Raw genomic sequence first — 17,229 nt, 5'->3', positions numbered from 1 at the left:
ATAGTCACCCAACTGAAAAAGCAAGTAAAAATCTCAGCATCAGAGGTGACAAAAGTAGACACTTTATTTTGTCCCTTTAATTTCACTTTGTCACGTGTTCCTTTTTGTTGTGAACTTAACTTTATTATACATCCCAGTAGCTTTCAATCTCTTCATGTTGTGCTCCATTACCACCCCCCAGTCACCAAATCCCTAGTAAGTTTCTACATAACTTTTTCACAGTATTCCAAGGGGAGAGGCATTTGCAGGACTTAAAGATTTCCAGGCACAGAGCCTTCTAAGAAGCGATGCATTTATTCCTACTTCTTATTTCCATAGGATTCTCAACCAAATCCTTCTCTAGAATTGTTTAGCATTCACAATGGGCCTTCTGAGCCAGGGCTGAAGTTTGCTTTTTGGCAGGTACTTTGGCTGTACTTGAACACAAATTTAAGAAACGTGCAATCTTAAGTTTTTGTTAAGTTGGGCTCATCTTTGTCACAGTATGGTTCCAAACCTTGTTTCTGTGATTATTTCCCCTGATTTGTGTTCTTATCATTATTACCCATTTCTGTTGCTAGTTTTTTTGTTTGTTTTTGCTGTCATGACAGTCTGTCATGTATAACTCTGAGCCTTTTAAAATCATTTTTAATTAAAATTTATTGGGGTGACAATGGTTAGTAAACTTACATAGGTTTCAAATGTACAATTCTGTAATACATCATCTATATATCACACTCTGTGTTCACCGCCCAGAGTCAGTTCTTCCATCACCATATATTTGATAAAATGATTTTTGCTTTCACAAAGACAAGGTCTTGAGCCAGAGGGAGCGGTGGTTGGATTATACTACCACCTGCTTAAATAGGATGTAGCCGAATAACCAATTATCCACCCTTGTCCCAAGTTACATCTTTAGATGGAATGCTTTCTTTTAGCAAAACTGTTGTTGGTCCTACTGATTTTGAAGATTTTGAGGAAAGAAAGGCCACTGAGAAAGTATTTAAATTACAGTCCTCTGTTACCTTATTTGCATTGGGACTAGAGTTGGATATGATCAGGATCTCTGTAGATCAGAAATAGAGAAGTCATGTAAATTAGGCACTAGAGTGATAATCTTGGAGCGTTATTTTAGTAGTCACTTCCAAATTTGAATACTTTCAGAGCAGATGACCTTTATTAATTTTAGGAGGTGTTAAAACAAAGCAGATCCTTTATTGATGTGTTGTTTGGTTTCTTGATTTCCCCTTACTTAACTCTATTTCTGTATTCACTAAAGTCTCTTCAGGATAGAAGACCATGTTCTATGTCTCCTCAGGACACAGTTACCTCATACAACTACCCCCAGAAGGTAATCTTTATAGTGTTACAAGCAGTCAGTTGCAGTGGTCTGAACACAGGAAACTGACTTTTTTTCTTTTTGTTCTCTTTGCTCTTCATCATACTTCAAAGAAGCTGCTTATATTCCTATCTAAAGTATTATTATACCTTGTGGTGCCTTGCACAGTGATTAGTAAATTCATTCAACACATTGAGCATCTACTGTGGTCCAGACACTGTTATATGTGCCAACATTAGACTAACAGTTGTTAATCTACTCTGAACTTCTTATGTAATGAGTGAGTTAATATAAATTACCTGCCACGTCAATGTCATCTGCTGAAACTTAAATGTAAAGCACTCCTGTAGAATGGGGCATTGGTATCAAAAAGATAGCTGAAACCATAGGAGTGAAAAAGATCATTCTGGCAGAGGAAGAGATTGAGAAGAGCATCTAGAACAGAGCCTGTGGATCACCAAATTTTTGAAAATGGGTAGAGAAGGAACAGCCAAGGAGCTGCGAAAAGCAGGAGAGTGTATTATTATGGAAGCCCCAGGGAGAAAATGTTTCAAGGAGCAGTAAAGTGTCAGCTGTTTCCAAGAGGTCAAGCAGCGTGAGGACTAACAAGAGTCAACTGGGATTTTTTTGCCGTAGAGACCACTGGTGACTTTGAATACAGTTTCTGAGGACCAGAGGCAGTAGAAGCCACACTGTAGTGGGTGGTAAGAAAATGGAGACTGCAGTGAGGACTGTATTCAAGAAGAAGAGTCTGTTACCATTTATGGAACACCTCTCTGTACACAGCCCTGTATTGGGTGCTGTGGCCTAATCAGAAACACAATTTGTAGTCTCATGAATTAAAAAAAAAAAAAAATCAAAGCACCTTCTCTCTTTTTTTTTTTTTAAAGTGTATAAATCTCTGGATAATATGCAGGAAACACAGAGGTTACTTGCTTGAGGAGAGGGGAACTAGGCAGATGGAGAACAGAGGTTGAAGGGAAACTTCATTGTTACACAATTTTATACTTGATTTTTGAGTCATATTAATATATATGAAAAATAGTAAATTTTAAAAGAAATTTACTTTTCAGAAAAATAGTAAATTTTAAAAGTTGAAGCTCTCAAAATAATCTGGGGTCTTCTAAAAGAAATAACCTTCCTGTACATGGTTAAATAAAGATTGACTTATCTGTGTTTTAGTTATCAAAATACTATTTCCTGAAATGTAGGATCAGATGAGAGACTAATATTATTTGAGAAACCAAACTCAAGAGTTACAAACTTTCTCCCACATTTACAGGTGATGGTAAATTCTGCAGCAATTGCAGCTTCCTGTGCCAGTAATGTTCCAGCTCCAGTCTTATCTAACTGTGCAACAGCTAATCAAGCTAGTAGTACTACTTCAGTTTCCTCACAGAATGCTGTACAGCCTCTATTTGTGTCTCCACCTACACAAGGCAGGCCAGGTAGGTTATTAGTGGCTGCTCACTTTGGAAGCTTCTTTTCCTATGCATGAACATGCACATGCAACAGTTGTAGTGATAGGATTACTGTAATTTCCAGGATTACATTTGTTTAACCTACTTAATAAAGTATGTACTATAGTTGAGGAATCCATGAGATTTGAGAGCCAGGGTTTCAATTTTTTTTTCTTGCGAATTTGCCTTTGATGTGATTTTGTAGCCATTATTTTGCTACCCCACTGAAAATTTAGAGGACTCGAATTAAGTTTTATTATACAGGAATTTAGAGATGTTTTTTTGCACTTCACAGAATTAATTCCTGACAAGTTGGCTATAAAATACATTTCTATACAATGAATCATTTTCCTATGAATATAAGAATATAGGTGCTAGAATTTAAGAGATCTAGGTTAGAATCTTGGTTTTATGACTTGACTAGCTGTGTAATTTTGGACAGGTTATTGAGCCTTTCTCATCTATGAGTTTGTAGGTTCTTGCAGTACCAAGTTATGAAGTGGTTGTGGAATTCCAATGAGATAATATAAAATTCTCAGCAGAACTCTGGGAAGGTGGTGGCAACAACCGCATAGCTTTTCAATTTGAGACCCCAAATAAAAATGGAAATAGCAAAACCAAAACCCATGGACAATACTTGCAACAAAACTAAGTGAAAAGTTATCCCTACAAACCCCAAAATTTAAGCAGTTAGGAACAAACCACCACTTCACAAGACCTCCATGCTATCAGGGTCTGTGTGGGAGGAAGAAGACGGAAGCATCAGGGATGTTGTCTGATGGACCTGAGAATAGAAAAACCCCTAAAGAACTAACAAGAATTCACTGGAAAATGGGGCAGCCAATTTGGAAGGAGAAACTACGTTTAGGAAGGGATTTGCCCTATCCAATACTAGGTGAGTGCTTTGGGTACATGGTAACCGGGCTGAAGGACTTGGAGCAATTTGACCCCTAAGAACTCTCAAAACTAACCTGTCAGGTCTCCCTTTTAGGACAGTATTCTTTACTGGGGAAAAACTGCTGGGGCTGGGAGTGGAGTCAGAATTCATCAGGATAGGGAAAAGAGCAGGTCCAAACTAAAGTTGAGGAGAACAGAGCCAAGGAATTCTAGAAAGCAGTTGTGTTTCTGAACACTACACAAAAACAATAGAGAAGAGAGAATTATGAAATCAGAAAACCTTTCCTATACTCTTACCTCCTTTTAAAAGTTCATGAAAAATAATTTCACATAAAAATGGACAGAAGAAAAGCAAATCCTATATCAAGACGTTTTAAGAAAAGAAAAGAGTAATATCCTTATAGATGGTAAAACCATTTGTCCATAAAACTGAACTAAACAAGCTGAACTTAATTAAATTAACAGGTATTTCAGAATGATCTAGACATTAATAAAATAATATAAAACATTAAAGATTAACAAATTAGAATCAGAAAAATGCAGATGAGGTGAATGACAGAACTCAAGAAAGTGTTAGAAATGGAAGAAAGCCATTTCAGTAATGAAGAGTAAACTATACAGAACATGACCAAATACAGAGGGTGCCAAAAAAATGTATACACATTTTAAGCAAGGAAAAAGACTGTATTAAAATTGTAATACTCAATATATACTAACAAAAGATGAATACAAGTCATGTGTATACATTTTTTTTGGCACCCCCGGTATACACAACAGAAAATGCTTTAAGAGAAAGATGTAAGGGGGGGGGGGAATTAAAGTGAAGAAAACGAAGATAAAGATTCACAACTGACATACTAACATTAGGTAAAGGAGATCAAACACTGATAGAAGTCCCTGAGGAAGAAAACCAAAGTAAGGGAAAAGAACAAATACTTAAAAGTGTAAATCAGAAAATTTTCCTGAAATTAAAAAACCTTTAAAACTACATAGTGAATTACTACTCTGCATACCTGCGAATATTGACCCAGAACAAACAACACCAGGATATTCTAGTAAAATGCCTGGACTTCAAAGAGATAGAAAGTCCTTTGATTATCTATGTAAAAGAGCCTAATCGAGTATAAAAGAAAATGATAATCACATACTTTGACAGCGATGCTTCATGCTAGAAGAAAATGGAGTAACCTTTAAACTAATAAAAGAATGTGTGAACCAAAGATTTTATATCCAACCAAACTGATTTTCAAGGGCAATGTGTAAGAACCCAGAGAATATTATTTGCATGAGCACTTCCTGAAGAATATACCAAAGCTATGCTGTCAAGCTAGGTAAACACTAGCCGCATGTGACACTTAAAATTAATTGTAACTAAATAAAATAAACCTTCAGTTGCTCAGTAGCATGTCCAAGTGCTCAAGGCACATGTAGCTAGCAGCTACAGTATTGGACAGTGCAGATAAAGAATGTTTCTACCATCACAGAAAGTTGTATTGGATGGACAGCAGTGCATTCGAGAATGAGTTTTGACTTTTATACTACAAAAATAATTAGTGACATCAACATAAGACCTGATGGTAAGTATTAAATATATACTGGGGGTGCCAAACAAGTGGACACTTTCGTCAGTGTTGCTCAAGCAGTAGTTCGCCATAATCAGAAGTGTCTGGACACTGATGGTAACCACTTTGAACATCTCTTTAATTGCGGAAGTCAAATGTGACTTGTATTCATCTTTTGTTATTGGTATATATTGAGTACTACAATTCTAATGCAGTTTTCCTTTCTTAAAATGTGTATACATATTTTTGGCACCCTCTGTATTTACCTATAGAATTAAGACAAAATGAGGGCTGATAGGTTGAGCATATGCTATATAATAGCCTTATGTTTGGACGATGTAGATATACTATAGCTATTTTTGAAAGTGGGAGAATTGAGAGACTATATGCCAAACATTTTTTAATGTCCTCAATTGTCAGACTTCAGATTGTTTTATCTGGATACTCAGTTGTTATTCTTAGACTGTGTAATGTCGGTTAAAACAAATGAGTGAATATGGGATATTCTGTTTTTATATCCTGTGTCCTTGTTAACCAGGAGTCTCAGGTCTCAGTATGGAAGAAAGATAATACAGATGTAATAAAGAGGCTAAGTAAAACTTTTTATGGCCTCAAATTTGAATTAGAAGTGTCAATAAGTACTTCAGGAATTTTACCTTTAAATATATTTGTATTATTTCCTAGGTCTGTTCACTGAAAAGGCCTAGAAACAACAATGAGTATCCCTAGCACTGTTTGTGGTCTTGAAATACCGTTTCTCACTTTAAAAAAAAAAAAAAAAAAAAAACCTTTGTGGAGAAATTGCTGATTCCTTCCAGGTCTGGGCAGGAAATGTTTAAGGTGAGCCCGGATCATCTTGTCATGACAGGTAGCTATCAATGAGTACTAGAGTCATGCCAGAAGGACTCAGGAGCCATCTTAAAGAGGTTCCCACTGGCCAAAGATGGAACAATTTGAGCTTCAACAGTGATAACTGCAATAGATTGGAACATCTCAAATATGTTAAATTTAAAAGTTCCTAATGTTTAAAAACTTGGTCACCTTAAAGAGGATGATAGGAAACCAGTTTATTTTCTTGAAAACTGGAAAATAGAGTGAAAGAAGCAAGTATTTATCCTTCCTTCCTTATATCTACTGTACTACTGGGGAAAGTGTTGGCTATCTTCTACCAGCAGCCGTCTGAGCTAAAAAAAAGCAAGTGACAGGTGAATCAAACATCGTAATGCCTCATTTATGTAGTCATTAAAAACTTAACTCATTAAATGCCCGATTAGTTCTATGTAGATATTTCTAAAAATGTATGCTGCCTTCATTTATTTTACTTTTTGTTTTTTGATTCAGTTATGAACTTCAACTATAACTCTACCAGGCCTTGGCTGTTTTTGAGCTGCTCTTTACCATTCCTGTCAGTCTTCTAGATGAAACAACTCATTTTTTCCATGTTATTCATGTGACTATCTGGCAGCCCCATCCCATTTTCTTTTAAGTCACTTCCTATCTGCCAGGTAACACGATGTTGTGATCGCCTTTAATATGAGACTCTTCATAGACATCACATCCTGTTATAACTGAGCTTTTGTAATTGTTCCCAAGGCTTTTGCCGGGGTCAGGACTAGTGATTCACTTACCCTAAAAACAGAATCTGTGGGCCAGGCTTTGGGTGAGTTCAGTGAGGCATTCACTCTTGAAGTCATACGAGTAGAGATTTGTATCCTGTCTTTAGAATTTTGATCTTTTATTCATGTATTTTTGTTTACATGATTGCATTACAAATTGCATTACAAATTGTTTACAAATTGCATTAATTTGGTGGCCCCTTGAATTTTGCACCTCACTGCACCTTAGTCTTGGTCATGCCCTTTGGTCTCTAAGGAAGCCAGGTCTTATTATGTATATTCATATTTTCTACTGAAATGTCCTGAAGCAGGGTGCAGCTACATGGACAGGAACAAACAAGCATTTTGAGCGCATTTTATTGGTTTCTGTTAATATTTTAGAAAAGTTTGCTTCTGTTGTTCTGGAGCCATCCCTTGAACTATATACCTGTTAATGCTGTAGAGCTCTGTTAAGCCTGCAAATAAGATGCTCATACATCTCTAGAGCAACTGGAAATTATAAAAGCTTTTCCTTATGGGGCTTATTGTAATGTGCATTTACAAGGAAGGTGAATTCAGACAGTAACCTCCAAATTTTTTTCTGCCCTATATTCTCTCAGCCGCATTAGAACTTATTTAACTACCTCTCTGTCTGCTAGTTGGTTTTTACATGATGATCATAATCACATTCTCTTTAGGTAACTCCATTAATTTACTCCATTAGCTTTTTTCCTCTGCCTGAAATTTTATTTTTTTATTTTTAAAAATTATTTTTTAGTTATACTTGACATTCAGTATTGTTTTATATTAGTTTCAGGTGTACAGTGTGTAGTGGTTAGACAATTATGTAATTTATGCAGTGATTCTCCCCTCCCCATTAGTCTAGTACTGACCTGGCACTATACATAGTTGTTGTAACATTGTTGACTATATTCTCTATGCTGTACTTTACATCCCCATGACTGTTTTGTAACTACCAATTTGTATTTCTTAATCCCTTCAACTTTTTCACCCAGCTCCCCAACCCTGCTCCCATCTGGCAACCTTTAGTTTGTTCTCCGTATCGGTGAGTCTGTTTCTGTTTTGTATACTTTGTTCTTTCAACATATAAGTGAGATCATATGGTGTTTGTCTTTCTCAATCTGACTTATTTCACTTATCATAATACCTTCTAGGTCCATCAATGTTGTTGCAAATTGGAAGATTTCATTCTTCTTATGGCCGAGTAATATCCCATTGTGTATATGTACCACATCCTCTTTATCCAATTGTCTATTAATAGGCAGTTGGGTTACTTCCATATCTTGGCTATTGTAAATAGTGCTGCAATGAACTTAGGGGTGCATATGTCTTATTTAATTGGTGTTTTGGATTTCTTCAGATGAATACCCAGCAGTAGAATTTCTGAATCATAGGTAGTTCTATTTTTAATTTTTTGATAAACCTTCGAATCTTTTCCATAGTGGCTGCACCAATTTGCAGTCCCACCAACAGTATACAAGAGTCCCCTTTTCTCCACACCCTTGCCAGCACTTGTTGTTTGTTGATTTATTGAAGATAACTATCCTGACAGGTATGAGGTGATATCTCATCGTGGTTTTAATTTGCATTTGTCTGATGATTAGTGATATTGAACATCTTTTCATATATCTGTTGGCCATGCGTATGTTCTCTTTGGATATATTTATTCAGGTTCTCTGCCCATCTTTTAATTGGATTTTTTGGGGGGTATTGTACGAAATTTTTATAAATTTTTGATATTAACCCCTTTTCAGATATGTCATTGGCAGATATCTTCTCCCATTCAGTAGGTTGATGTTTCATTTTGTTGGATGTTTCCTTTGCTATTCAAAAACTTTTTAGTTTGATGTACTACCACTTGTTTATTTTTTTCTTTTGTTTCCCTTGTCCGAGGAGATAGATCAGAAAAATATCACTAAGAGCAATGTCAGAGTTTACTGCCTATGTTTTCTTTTAGGAGTTTTATGGTATCAGGTCTTATATGTAAGTTTTTAATGCATTTTGAGTTTATTCTTGTGTATACCATGTTTCCCCAAAAATAAGACCTAGCCAGACCATCAGCTCTGATGCATCTTTTGGAACAAAAATTAATGACACGGTCTTATTTTAATATAATATAAGACTGGGTATAATATAATTAATATAATAACCTGGTCTTATATAAGACTGTGTCTTTTATAATATAATATAATATAATATAAATAATATAATATATAATACCCGCTTTTATATATTATAATATAAGACTGGGTCTTATATTAATTTTTACTCCAAAAGATGCATTAGTGCTTATGGTCTGGCTAGGTCTTATTTTCAGGGAAACACGGTGAGTAAGAAGGTGGTCCAGTTTAATGTTTTTGCATATACTGTCCACTTTCCCCCAACACCTTTTATTGAATAGACAGCTTTTACCTCACTGTATGTTCTTTCCTCCTTTGTCATGGATTAAATTTCCATATAGGTGTGGAAATATTTCCGTTCCATCAATATATCAATATGTGTGTCTGTATTCATGCCAGGACCATGCTGTTTTGATTCGAATAGCCTTGTAGAATAGTTTCATATCAGGTAGTGTTATACCTCCACAATTTTGTTATTTTTTTCTTAAGATTGCTGTGGCTATTCAAGGTCTTTTGTGGTTCCATATAAATTTTAAGATTATTCTAGTTCTGTGAAAAATGACATTGGTATTTTCATAGGGGTTGTATTGAATCTATAGATTGCTTTGGGTAGTATGGACATTTTAACAATGTTAATTCTTCCTATCCAAGAGCATGGTATATACTTCCATTTACTTGTATCTTCTTCAATTTCTTTCTTCAGTTTCTTACAGTTTTCTGAGTACAGGTCTTTTACCTCCTTGGTTAAATTTATTCCTAGGTATTTTATTTTTTTCGATGCAATTGTAAATGGGATTTATTAATTTCCCTTTCTGACAGATAATCATTGGTATATAAAAATGCTTGATTTCTGAATATCAGTTTTGTGTCCTACCTTACTGAATTCATTTATCATTTCTAATAGCTTTGGTGGAATCGTTAGGGTTCTCTATATATAATATCATGTCATCTGCAAATATAATGACAGTTTTACTTCTTTCTTTCCAACTTAGATGCCTCTTATTCCTTTTTTTTTGTCTGATTGTTGTGGATAGGGCTTCCAGTACTATGTTAAGTGAAACTGGGCATCCTTGCCTTGTTCCTGATCTTAAAGAGAATGCTTTTAGCTTCATCCTCCTTGCAATCCCCCTTTCCCTCTGGTAACCCTCTGTTACCTTTCCCTCTGTTGTTGTGTCTACGTTTGTTTTATTTTGTTTTATTTATTTATTTATGAGTTTGTTTTATTTATTCGTTTGTTGCTTCATGTTTCATTCATTTATTTTTAAATGATGTGATTTGAGTGCTCATTTTAAAGGCACGAGCATGCAGCTTTGTTGAAGAAGCCATCATTTTATAGAAAGCAAATCCATAAAGCTATTAGAACATTTGGAGATAGTCTAAAAATCAAATTCCTCTTCCAAACTGTAAAAGTGGAGATTTCCACATGTATGACTAAACTCCAGAAAAGTTAGTTGAGCAAGTTTTTATAATTTGCTGTTTAATTTATAGATGGTAAAATTCATTTTTTGGTGCCTAGTTCTATGTGTTTTGACAGTGTATATAGAGTTGTAATTACCACTACAGTCAAGAAAGAACAGTTTAATCATCCTCAAAGAGTTGTTCATCAAGTTGCGAATCACCCTAAGACCCAGATCTCCTATTACTATTACCCCATAACTGTATAAAGGGTATAGATAAGTGTATTGTTAATATTTATGTTGGTGAATGAAAACAATGTGGATTATTTGTAATATTTGGCCTTAAATTTCTGTTGCTAAATTCTCAGAATAACAAATTCAGCCTGTGTTGACTTGCTATACCTAAACTAACTGTTCTTAGACTCTGAACTTAAACCTTTATTGAATAGACTAGACTAATCTTTCTGTATTTCTCAGGATTAAAATTATAGTACAGGTCACACAATGATAAAATGTAGTACTTTAATTTCTTAGCTAAAATGTTGAATTAAACTTGAAGGGTTGTATCATTTATCTTTTGTCAAAAAATTTAACGGATTTATCTGGCATATTATGTATATGATGGAGATAATTTATTTTTACTAGGTTGACACCACATTGTTTCCTTTATCATCATAGAAGAATTTATTAATATTTAAACATAATTATATTTGAATTCCTTATGTCAAAAACTGTGAAATTCCTAAGTGGGTATTGTTTTTGAGCTATAGTAACAGCTATAGAAAGTTAAAGGCATAAGATTTCATCTAAACTTGTCTGTTTTAGATTCCGTGTGTCCTAGAAATGAACTGTCATGATTTAGAGTTCCCTATATTACTCTAATGCTACCAAGTAGAAACCTTCAGGGATTACTTAAATCTGTTATCTATGCAAATTAGTCTCTCTTAGTTTCTACATTTTCTGATTTGACTAAGAATGTCAGATGGCTGAAAACATCCTTAACTTTGTATTCAGCTAAGTAAAGCTTTTGCTTTAATGTGCTTTTTGTTGTTGTTTTCTTTTCTGTACCTGTTAGCTGGTGTTCAGTTTTGTTAGTCAAAGCTTTTCCTTTTAATTTCAAGTAATTTCCTTAACTCAACCTGTAATGAACCTGTTTTGAAGTGGCATGTCTAGGAGAATGTGGGGCAATTTACCTTCCAGATTTTTGTTTTTAAGTCAGACCATAAGAATCAGAGTTTGACCATGTTGGAACACACAAGAAGTAGATGAACTCTGCTTATAAGGTGCTACAGTTTTGAATTGTTACGTTATGTTTTGTTTGTTTTGTAGTGATTGCTTCACCATCCTACCCATACTTATCTGCTCCGATGCCTGCTGTTGCTGCCTCTCTGCCACCACCACTACCACCTCCACCTCCACCCCGACCTCCTCCTTCTTTTGAGGTGGGAGAGGCTTCAGACTTACCCCCACCACCTCCACCTTATTCCTGTGATCCAAGTGGCAGTGATCTGCCTCAAGGTACATGCATTTTGAAACTTGGGTGAGGGTTATTTAGGTCTGGGATTAAAAAAAAATTATTAGGGAGGGTGCCACTCACATGGCCCATATCGGGATTGAACCGGCAACTTTGGTGTTATGCTCTAACCAACTGAGCTAACCGGCCAACCCTGGAATTTATTTATTTTTTTTTAAAGGTAGAGAATATCTCTGGTTAACCATTGGGAGTAGGGTGAGGGACCAAATGGAAATTGACTTGAGAGCATAATGCTAAGTAAATGACTAAGGAATGGAGCAACGAAAGCTGAGAATATATTGTGCATAATCAAGAAGTGGATGGTTGAGCTGACTCATGCTGCTTTTTGGTAGCTTATGTATCTGTCTTGGAGAAGATTCTCAACTGGATGTTTTTGCTCTGTCAATTGTTTTTCTTGAAAAGCAGGAGTCAATATCAAAATGTTCTCCATTTCTTTTCTTAAATCCTCACCACAAATACAAATGTGTTGAATTGTTGTAGTCTTTGATATTTAGTATTTAGGATTCTAACTGAACTTTGAAGACTTGGAAAAGTTTTTGTTTTTTTTTGAGGAGTTGGGGGTCTGGTAAGCCTTAGATTTCAGCCATATGTTCTTGTTTCCCTAATTAAGCTAAGGAGTAGCTTTCCATTGGATGTTCTTTGTTACCTCTCACTTTGGCAGTGTTTCTCAAAAGAGAATTGTAGTTGAAAGTTGTTTATAATTTATTTATAATTTCTTTGCTGTAACATTCTCTTGATTTTTCTAGCTGCTTTTCCATTTTTTCCTAGCCCCTAAGGTAGTCACCAAGATCTTCAACTCCATTCTGTTCTCTCTACGTTAAAACTTCAGTATCACCTTTATGTAGATGATTCCTAAATCTGTCTAACGCTGGCCTTTTAAGTTTCAGGTACTTGTCGCTGGCTACTTGTAGACATTTTCACTTGGCTTTCTTACTTTCACTTAAAACCCAGTCTGACTGTGATGAAAGTCCTCATTTGTATCTCTCTTCTTTTTTCTCTCTAGGCCATGCAAAATATTAACTCTTCTTGATTTCCTATTTCATTAATAGTGTACCATATATCATTACTTCATTCCTTTTTATGGCTGAATAATATTTCATTGAATGAATACACCACATTTTATTATCTATTAATTGATGTACATTTGGGTTTCCAATTTTTCACTATTGTGAATAATAACTGCTATGGATTTTTGTATACAAGTTTTGTGTGGATGCATGTATATACTAAGGAGTGGAATCCCATGCCATTTAAAGTGGCAGTAAACATATGTATATGTATCAGGAGTCTCCAACTTAAGAAAGGGGTTTTGTGAGAATTCATTTGTTAGTGGAACTCAGGTTATATTATTTATAAGAATATACATGGATCCCACGTCAATCCGTAAAAATACATTTATATAATTGGAATGCTAAGACTATTCCCTCTTCGCCCCTACATCTAGTTTATGTTCATTTGTGAAATATTTTAATTAAGTTCTATGTTTGGAGAATTTTTGTCATCTTAGGATTTAACTTATTTGATGTTCCTGTGCTCATTGCCTCCTGTTTTTGGAGTTCTAGTGGTGGTTAGTCGTGTTGACTAAAAACAAGGTGAATAGTTTCGTACAGTGCTAGTTACCTCAGTAGGCATAACTAATTTTAGCATTAGCAGAGCATTTAGTTTGTACTATGTAGTAGCTCCACTAACTGAGAATCAATATGATTGCTTATGTAGTAGATTTGTATTGAAGTAAAATTGTACTCTTGAGATGAGCAAAAAAAATTCCTTTACTGGATTCTTTGTAAATATTAGCAAAGTGGCACTCTTGTAACATCTGCTAGTATTAAGAGTAGAAATAAAGTATATATTTGGTGCTTAAACCTTGGCTCAGAAAATGATCTTAGCTGTAGTAGTAGGTAAATGGTCATTTACTCTAAGGTGGAACTGATGGTGGTGTTGATGTAAGAAGACTACATTTGTATCTAAATACTCAAAAGTTTTTAAGTAGTAGTTCTAATTGCTTATGTCATTTAGTGACTACAATTAAATTTTTTAAATTTTAGATACAAAAGTTTTGCAGTATTATTTCAATCTGGGATTGCAGGTAAGAATTATGTTAAAATTGCTTTGATAAACTCTGTATTAAAAATATAAGCTGTTTTGATAATCAGACTCTTGATATTTGAAAGCAAAGAATACTGTCAGGGGCCTGAAAGTTGTATTTCTGTCTTTATAAAAGATCTCTTAAGATCATATACGTTAGTTTTCTACTTTAGCTTCCCAATGCTTCAGTTTCTCTTATAAAATAGTCGTTAAATTGTGGTGAGTGGGGACTCTAAGCAGCACAACTTTAGCATATATTGGCCTCCATATTTAGCATCATGTGCCAACTCTTCACTATGTTTTTCTGTCTTGAAATAATAAATGTGTTATTTATCCTGCTTACTTAAAACATTTGATGGTTATTTCTGCATTCCATGTGAAAAGTAATCAAATTCAGACATTTAAAGAGCTGTGTTATTTTTAAGCACTCATGTGTTCATAGATATGTGCCAGACACTTGATTTTCACCACTCCCCAGAGTTGTAAAAGGTGAATACTGACAAATATCTTAATATCACTGCAGGTATCTCTGATTTCATGTAAGAGCTCTTTTATTCATTCAGGGATCATTTTCTCCTTGAAATAACACTTCTGATATAATAAGATGGTATATTTCCTGAAAAGGAATGATGCTTCTTAAGATTTGCCAATGATAGTAAACTAGATAGTCTCCTGGATAATGCTTAGATTAGTTCATAGATTTCCCTAAAACCTCGGACATATCATTTCCAGAAAATTATCTTCCCCAACTGGAACACATTTGTAAATTTAGAGTAGTGAAGTTGGTTTTTGTTATTTGAGACTAAATTTCATAAAGGAAATTTCAAGAATTGAAAAAATAAACTATTTGTCCCTTCAGTTGTGTTAGTTTATCATAGTCACGTGTAGAAACATTGTGATTTATTTCACAAGGCTGAGCCTTTTAAAAATATTCCTTCAGGGGAAACAAGGAAATGCAGAAAAATATTTTAATACTTTTTTTCATAATAGAAGTAATAGCATTCATTGTAGTATATCTGGAAAATACTAAAGTATAAAGAAAACCGAAATCACCTGTATAACTACTGTATACTTTGATAGATTTCCTTTGTGTTTGTTTGCATAATTTACAAAATGTGGACTATGCTGTGTAATTTTGTAAACTTTTAAGTTAACAGCATTTTTTCCTTTAAATATTTGACAGTGTGTTTTTTTATTGCCTGTTTTGTGTTCTATCATGAATAGATCATAATTTATTCATCTACTTCCCTATTGTTGAATATTTAGGTTGTTCAAGGGGTTCTGCTTTTAAAAATAATGCTATAAAACATTTCTGTTTATACATGTCATTGTGTATTTCTCTTTATTTCCATCAGATTCTTTCCTAAAAGAATTCCTAGGTCCAAATATGAGATACAGATGCTGCAAAAGGTTTTAAAGTTATAATAGAGAATAGATTTTCTAAATGTCATATCTTTTAGATAAAAAAATTCAGTGTTACCCCATGGGAAAATTATGGCCCAACTTTTTTTTCTTTTTAGAGAGGAAATGAACTACTTTAAGAAAATAGAACAATAAAGTGTTTATTTTTTCCCTTTCTTGCCCAAGTGCTATTACCACAACTACTGGCACTCCATGGTCTATGTGCCACAGATGCAGCAGCAACAGCTTCATGTAGAGAATTATTCAGTCTATACTGAGCCACCTCCTCTGGTAGATCAGACCATTCCTCAGTTGTACAGTGAGGTGGGGAGACAAGATGGTGCACAGGCAGAAGCATCAGCAAATGGTGAGTATGTAATGAGATTGTTTGTAAGAAAGACCATTGGATTTTATTATGCACAATTTAATAATAGCCATCGGGTATTTTACTGTGTTTCCCCAAAAATAAGACCTAGCCGGACCATCAGCTCTAATGCGTCTTTTGGAGCAAAAATTAATATAAGACACGATCTTATTTAACTATAATATAAGACCGGGTCTTATATAATGCAATATAATATAACATAACACAATATAATATAATACCGGGTCTTAATATAATATAATATAATATGTAATATAATATAAAGACTGGGTTTTAAATTAATTTTGGCTCCAAAAGACGCATTAGAACTGATGGTCCAGCTAGGTCTTATTTTTGGGGAAACACAGAATTAAGTTCAAATACTAGACCAGTGTTTTTCAAAACATGATACATGGGGTCCCTGAGATCCTTTCAAGTGATCCATGAAGCCAGAAGTATTCATCATAATGCACAGATTTTCTTTGTCCCTTTCACTGTGTTAGATGTGCAATGGGGGTGCAAAAATTAGTGGCAGGTAAAACTGCTGCCACCTATGCACAAATCAAGGCAGGGGCACCAAACCATGCTAGTAATCAGTGTTTTCCTAAAAGCCACACACTTGTGAACAAAAATGCCAATCTTATTTATTTTTCATTTCATCAAACATGTTTTATTTTTACTAAATATTTATCTTTTTTCTTTTTTAAATATATTTTTTTTCAGTTACAGTTGACATTCAGTATTATTTTATATTAGTTTCAGGTGTATAGCATAGTGGTGAGACATTTATATAGTTTATGCAGTGATCCCCAATTAGTCTAATATCGACCTGGTGCTGTATGTAGTTGTTGCAACATTATGGACTATAGTCTCTGTGTTGATATTTTACATCCCCATAACTATTTTGCAACTACCAATTTGTATTTCTTAATCCCCTCACGTTTTTTACCAGCTCCCAGCCCCTCTCCCATCTGGCAACCATCAGTTTGTTCTCCGTATCTATGAATCTGTTTCTGTTTTGTTTGTTCATTTATTTTGTTATTCAGATTCCACACATAAGTGAGATCATACGGTATTTGTTTTTCTCAGTCTGACTTATTTCACTCAGCATAATACACTCTAGGTTTATATATGTTGTTGCAAATGGTAAGATTTCAATCTTTTCTGTGGCTGAGTAATATTCTATTGTACTGGTATATATGCACCACATCTTCTTTATCCAGTCGTTGATTGATGGGTGCTTGGGATCCTTCCATATCTTGGCTGTTGTAAATAGTGCTGCAGTGAACATAGGGGTACGTATATCTTTTCGAATTAGTGTTTTGGATTTCTTCAGATAAATGCCTAGAAATGGAATTGCTGGGTCATATGTAGTTTTATTTTTAATTTTTTGAGGAACCTCTGTAATATTTTCCATAGATGCCACACCAATTTGCAATCCTACCAACAGTGCACGAGGGTTCCCTTTTTTCCAT

General features: G+C 34.6%; 1 protein-coding gene across 1 annotated transcript in view; it reads left to right on the top strand.

Annotated features, from left to right (window-relative positions):
- The window catches only part of ALG13 (ALG13 UDP-N-acetylglucosaminyltransferase subunit), a 68,882-nt gene that overhangs the window by 46,296 nt on the left and 5,357 nt on the right, over window positions 1-17,229 (top strand). Inside the window, 5 exon segments of the mRNA XM_033105011.1 lie at window positions 1,259-1,330; window positions 2,601-2,766; window positions 11,700-11,888; window positions 13,950-13,990; window positions 15,577-15,757. Coding sequence (XP_032960902.1) covers window positions 1,259-1,330; window positions 2,601-2,766; window positions 11,700-11,888; window positions 13,950-13,990; window positions 15,577-15,757 — 649 coding nt within the window.

The sequence above is a fragment of the Rhinolophus ferrumequinum genome, chromosome X, assembly GCF_004115265.2.
Source record: "Rhinolophus ferrumequinum isolate MPI-CBG mRhiFer1 chromosome X, mRhiFer1_v1.p, whole genome shotgun sequence".
Taxonomy (NCBI): Eukaryota; Metazoa; Chordata; class Mammalia; order Chiroptera; family Rhinolophidae; genus Rhinolophus; species Rhinolophus ferrumequinum.
This window is presented reverse-complemented; position numbering and strand designations above follow the sequence as displayed.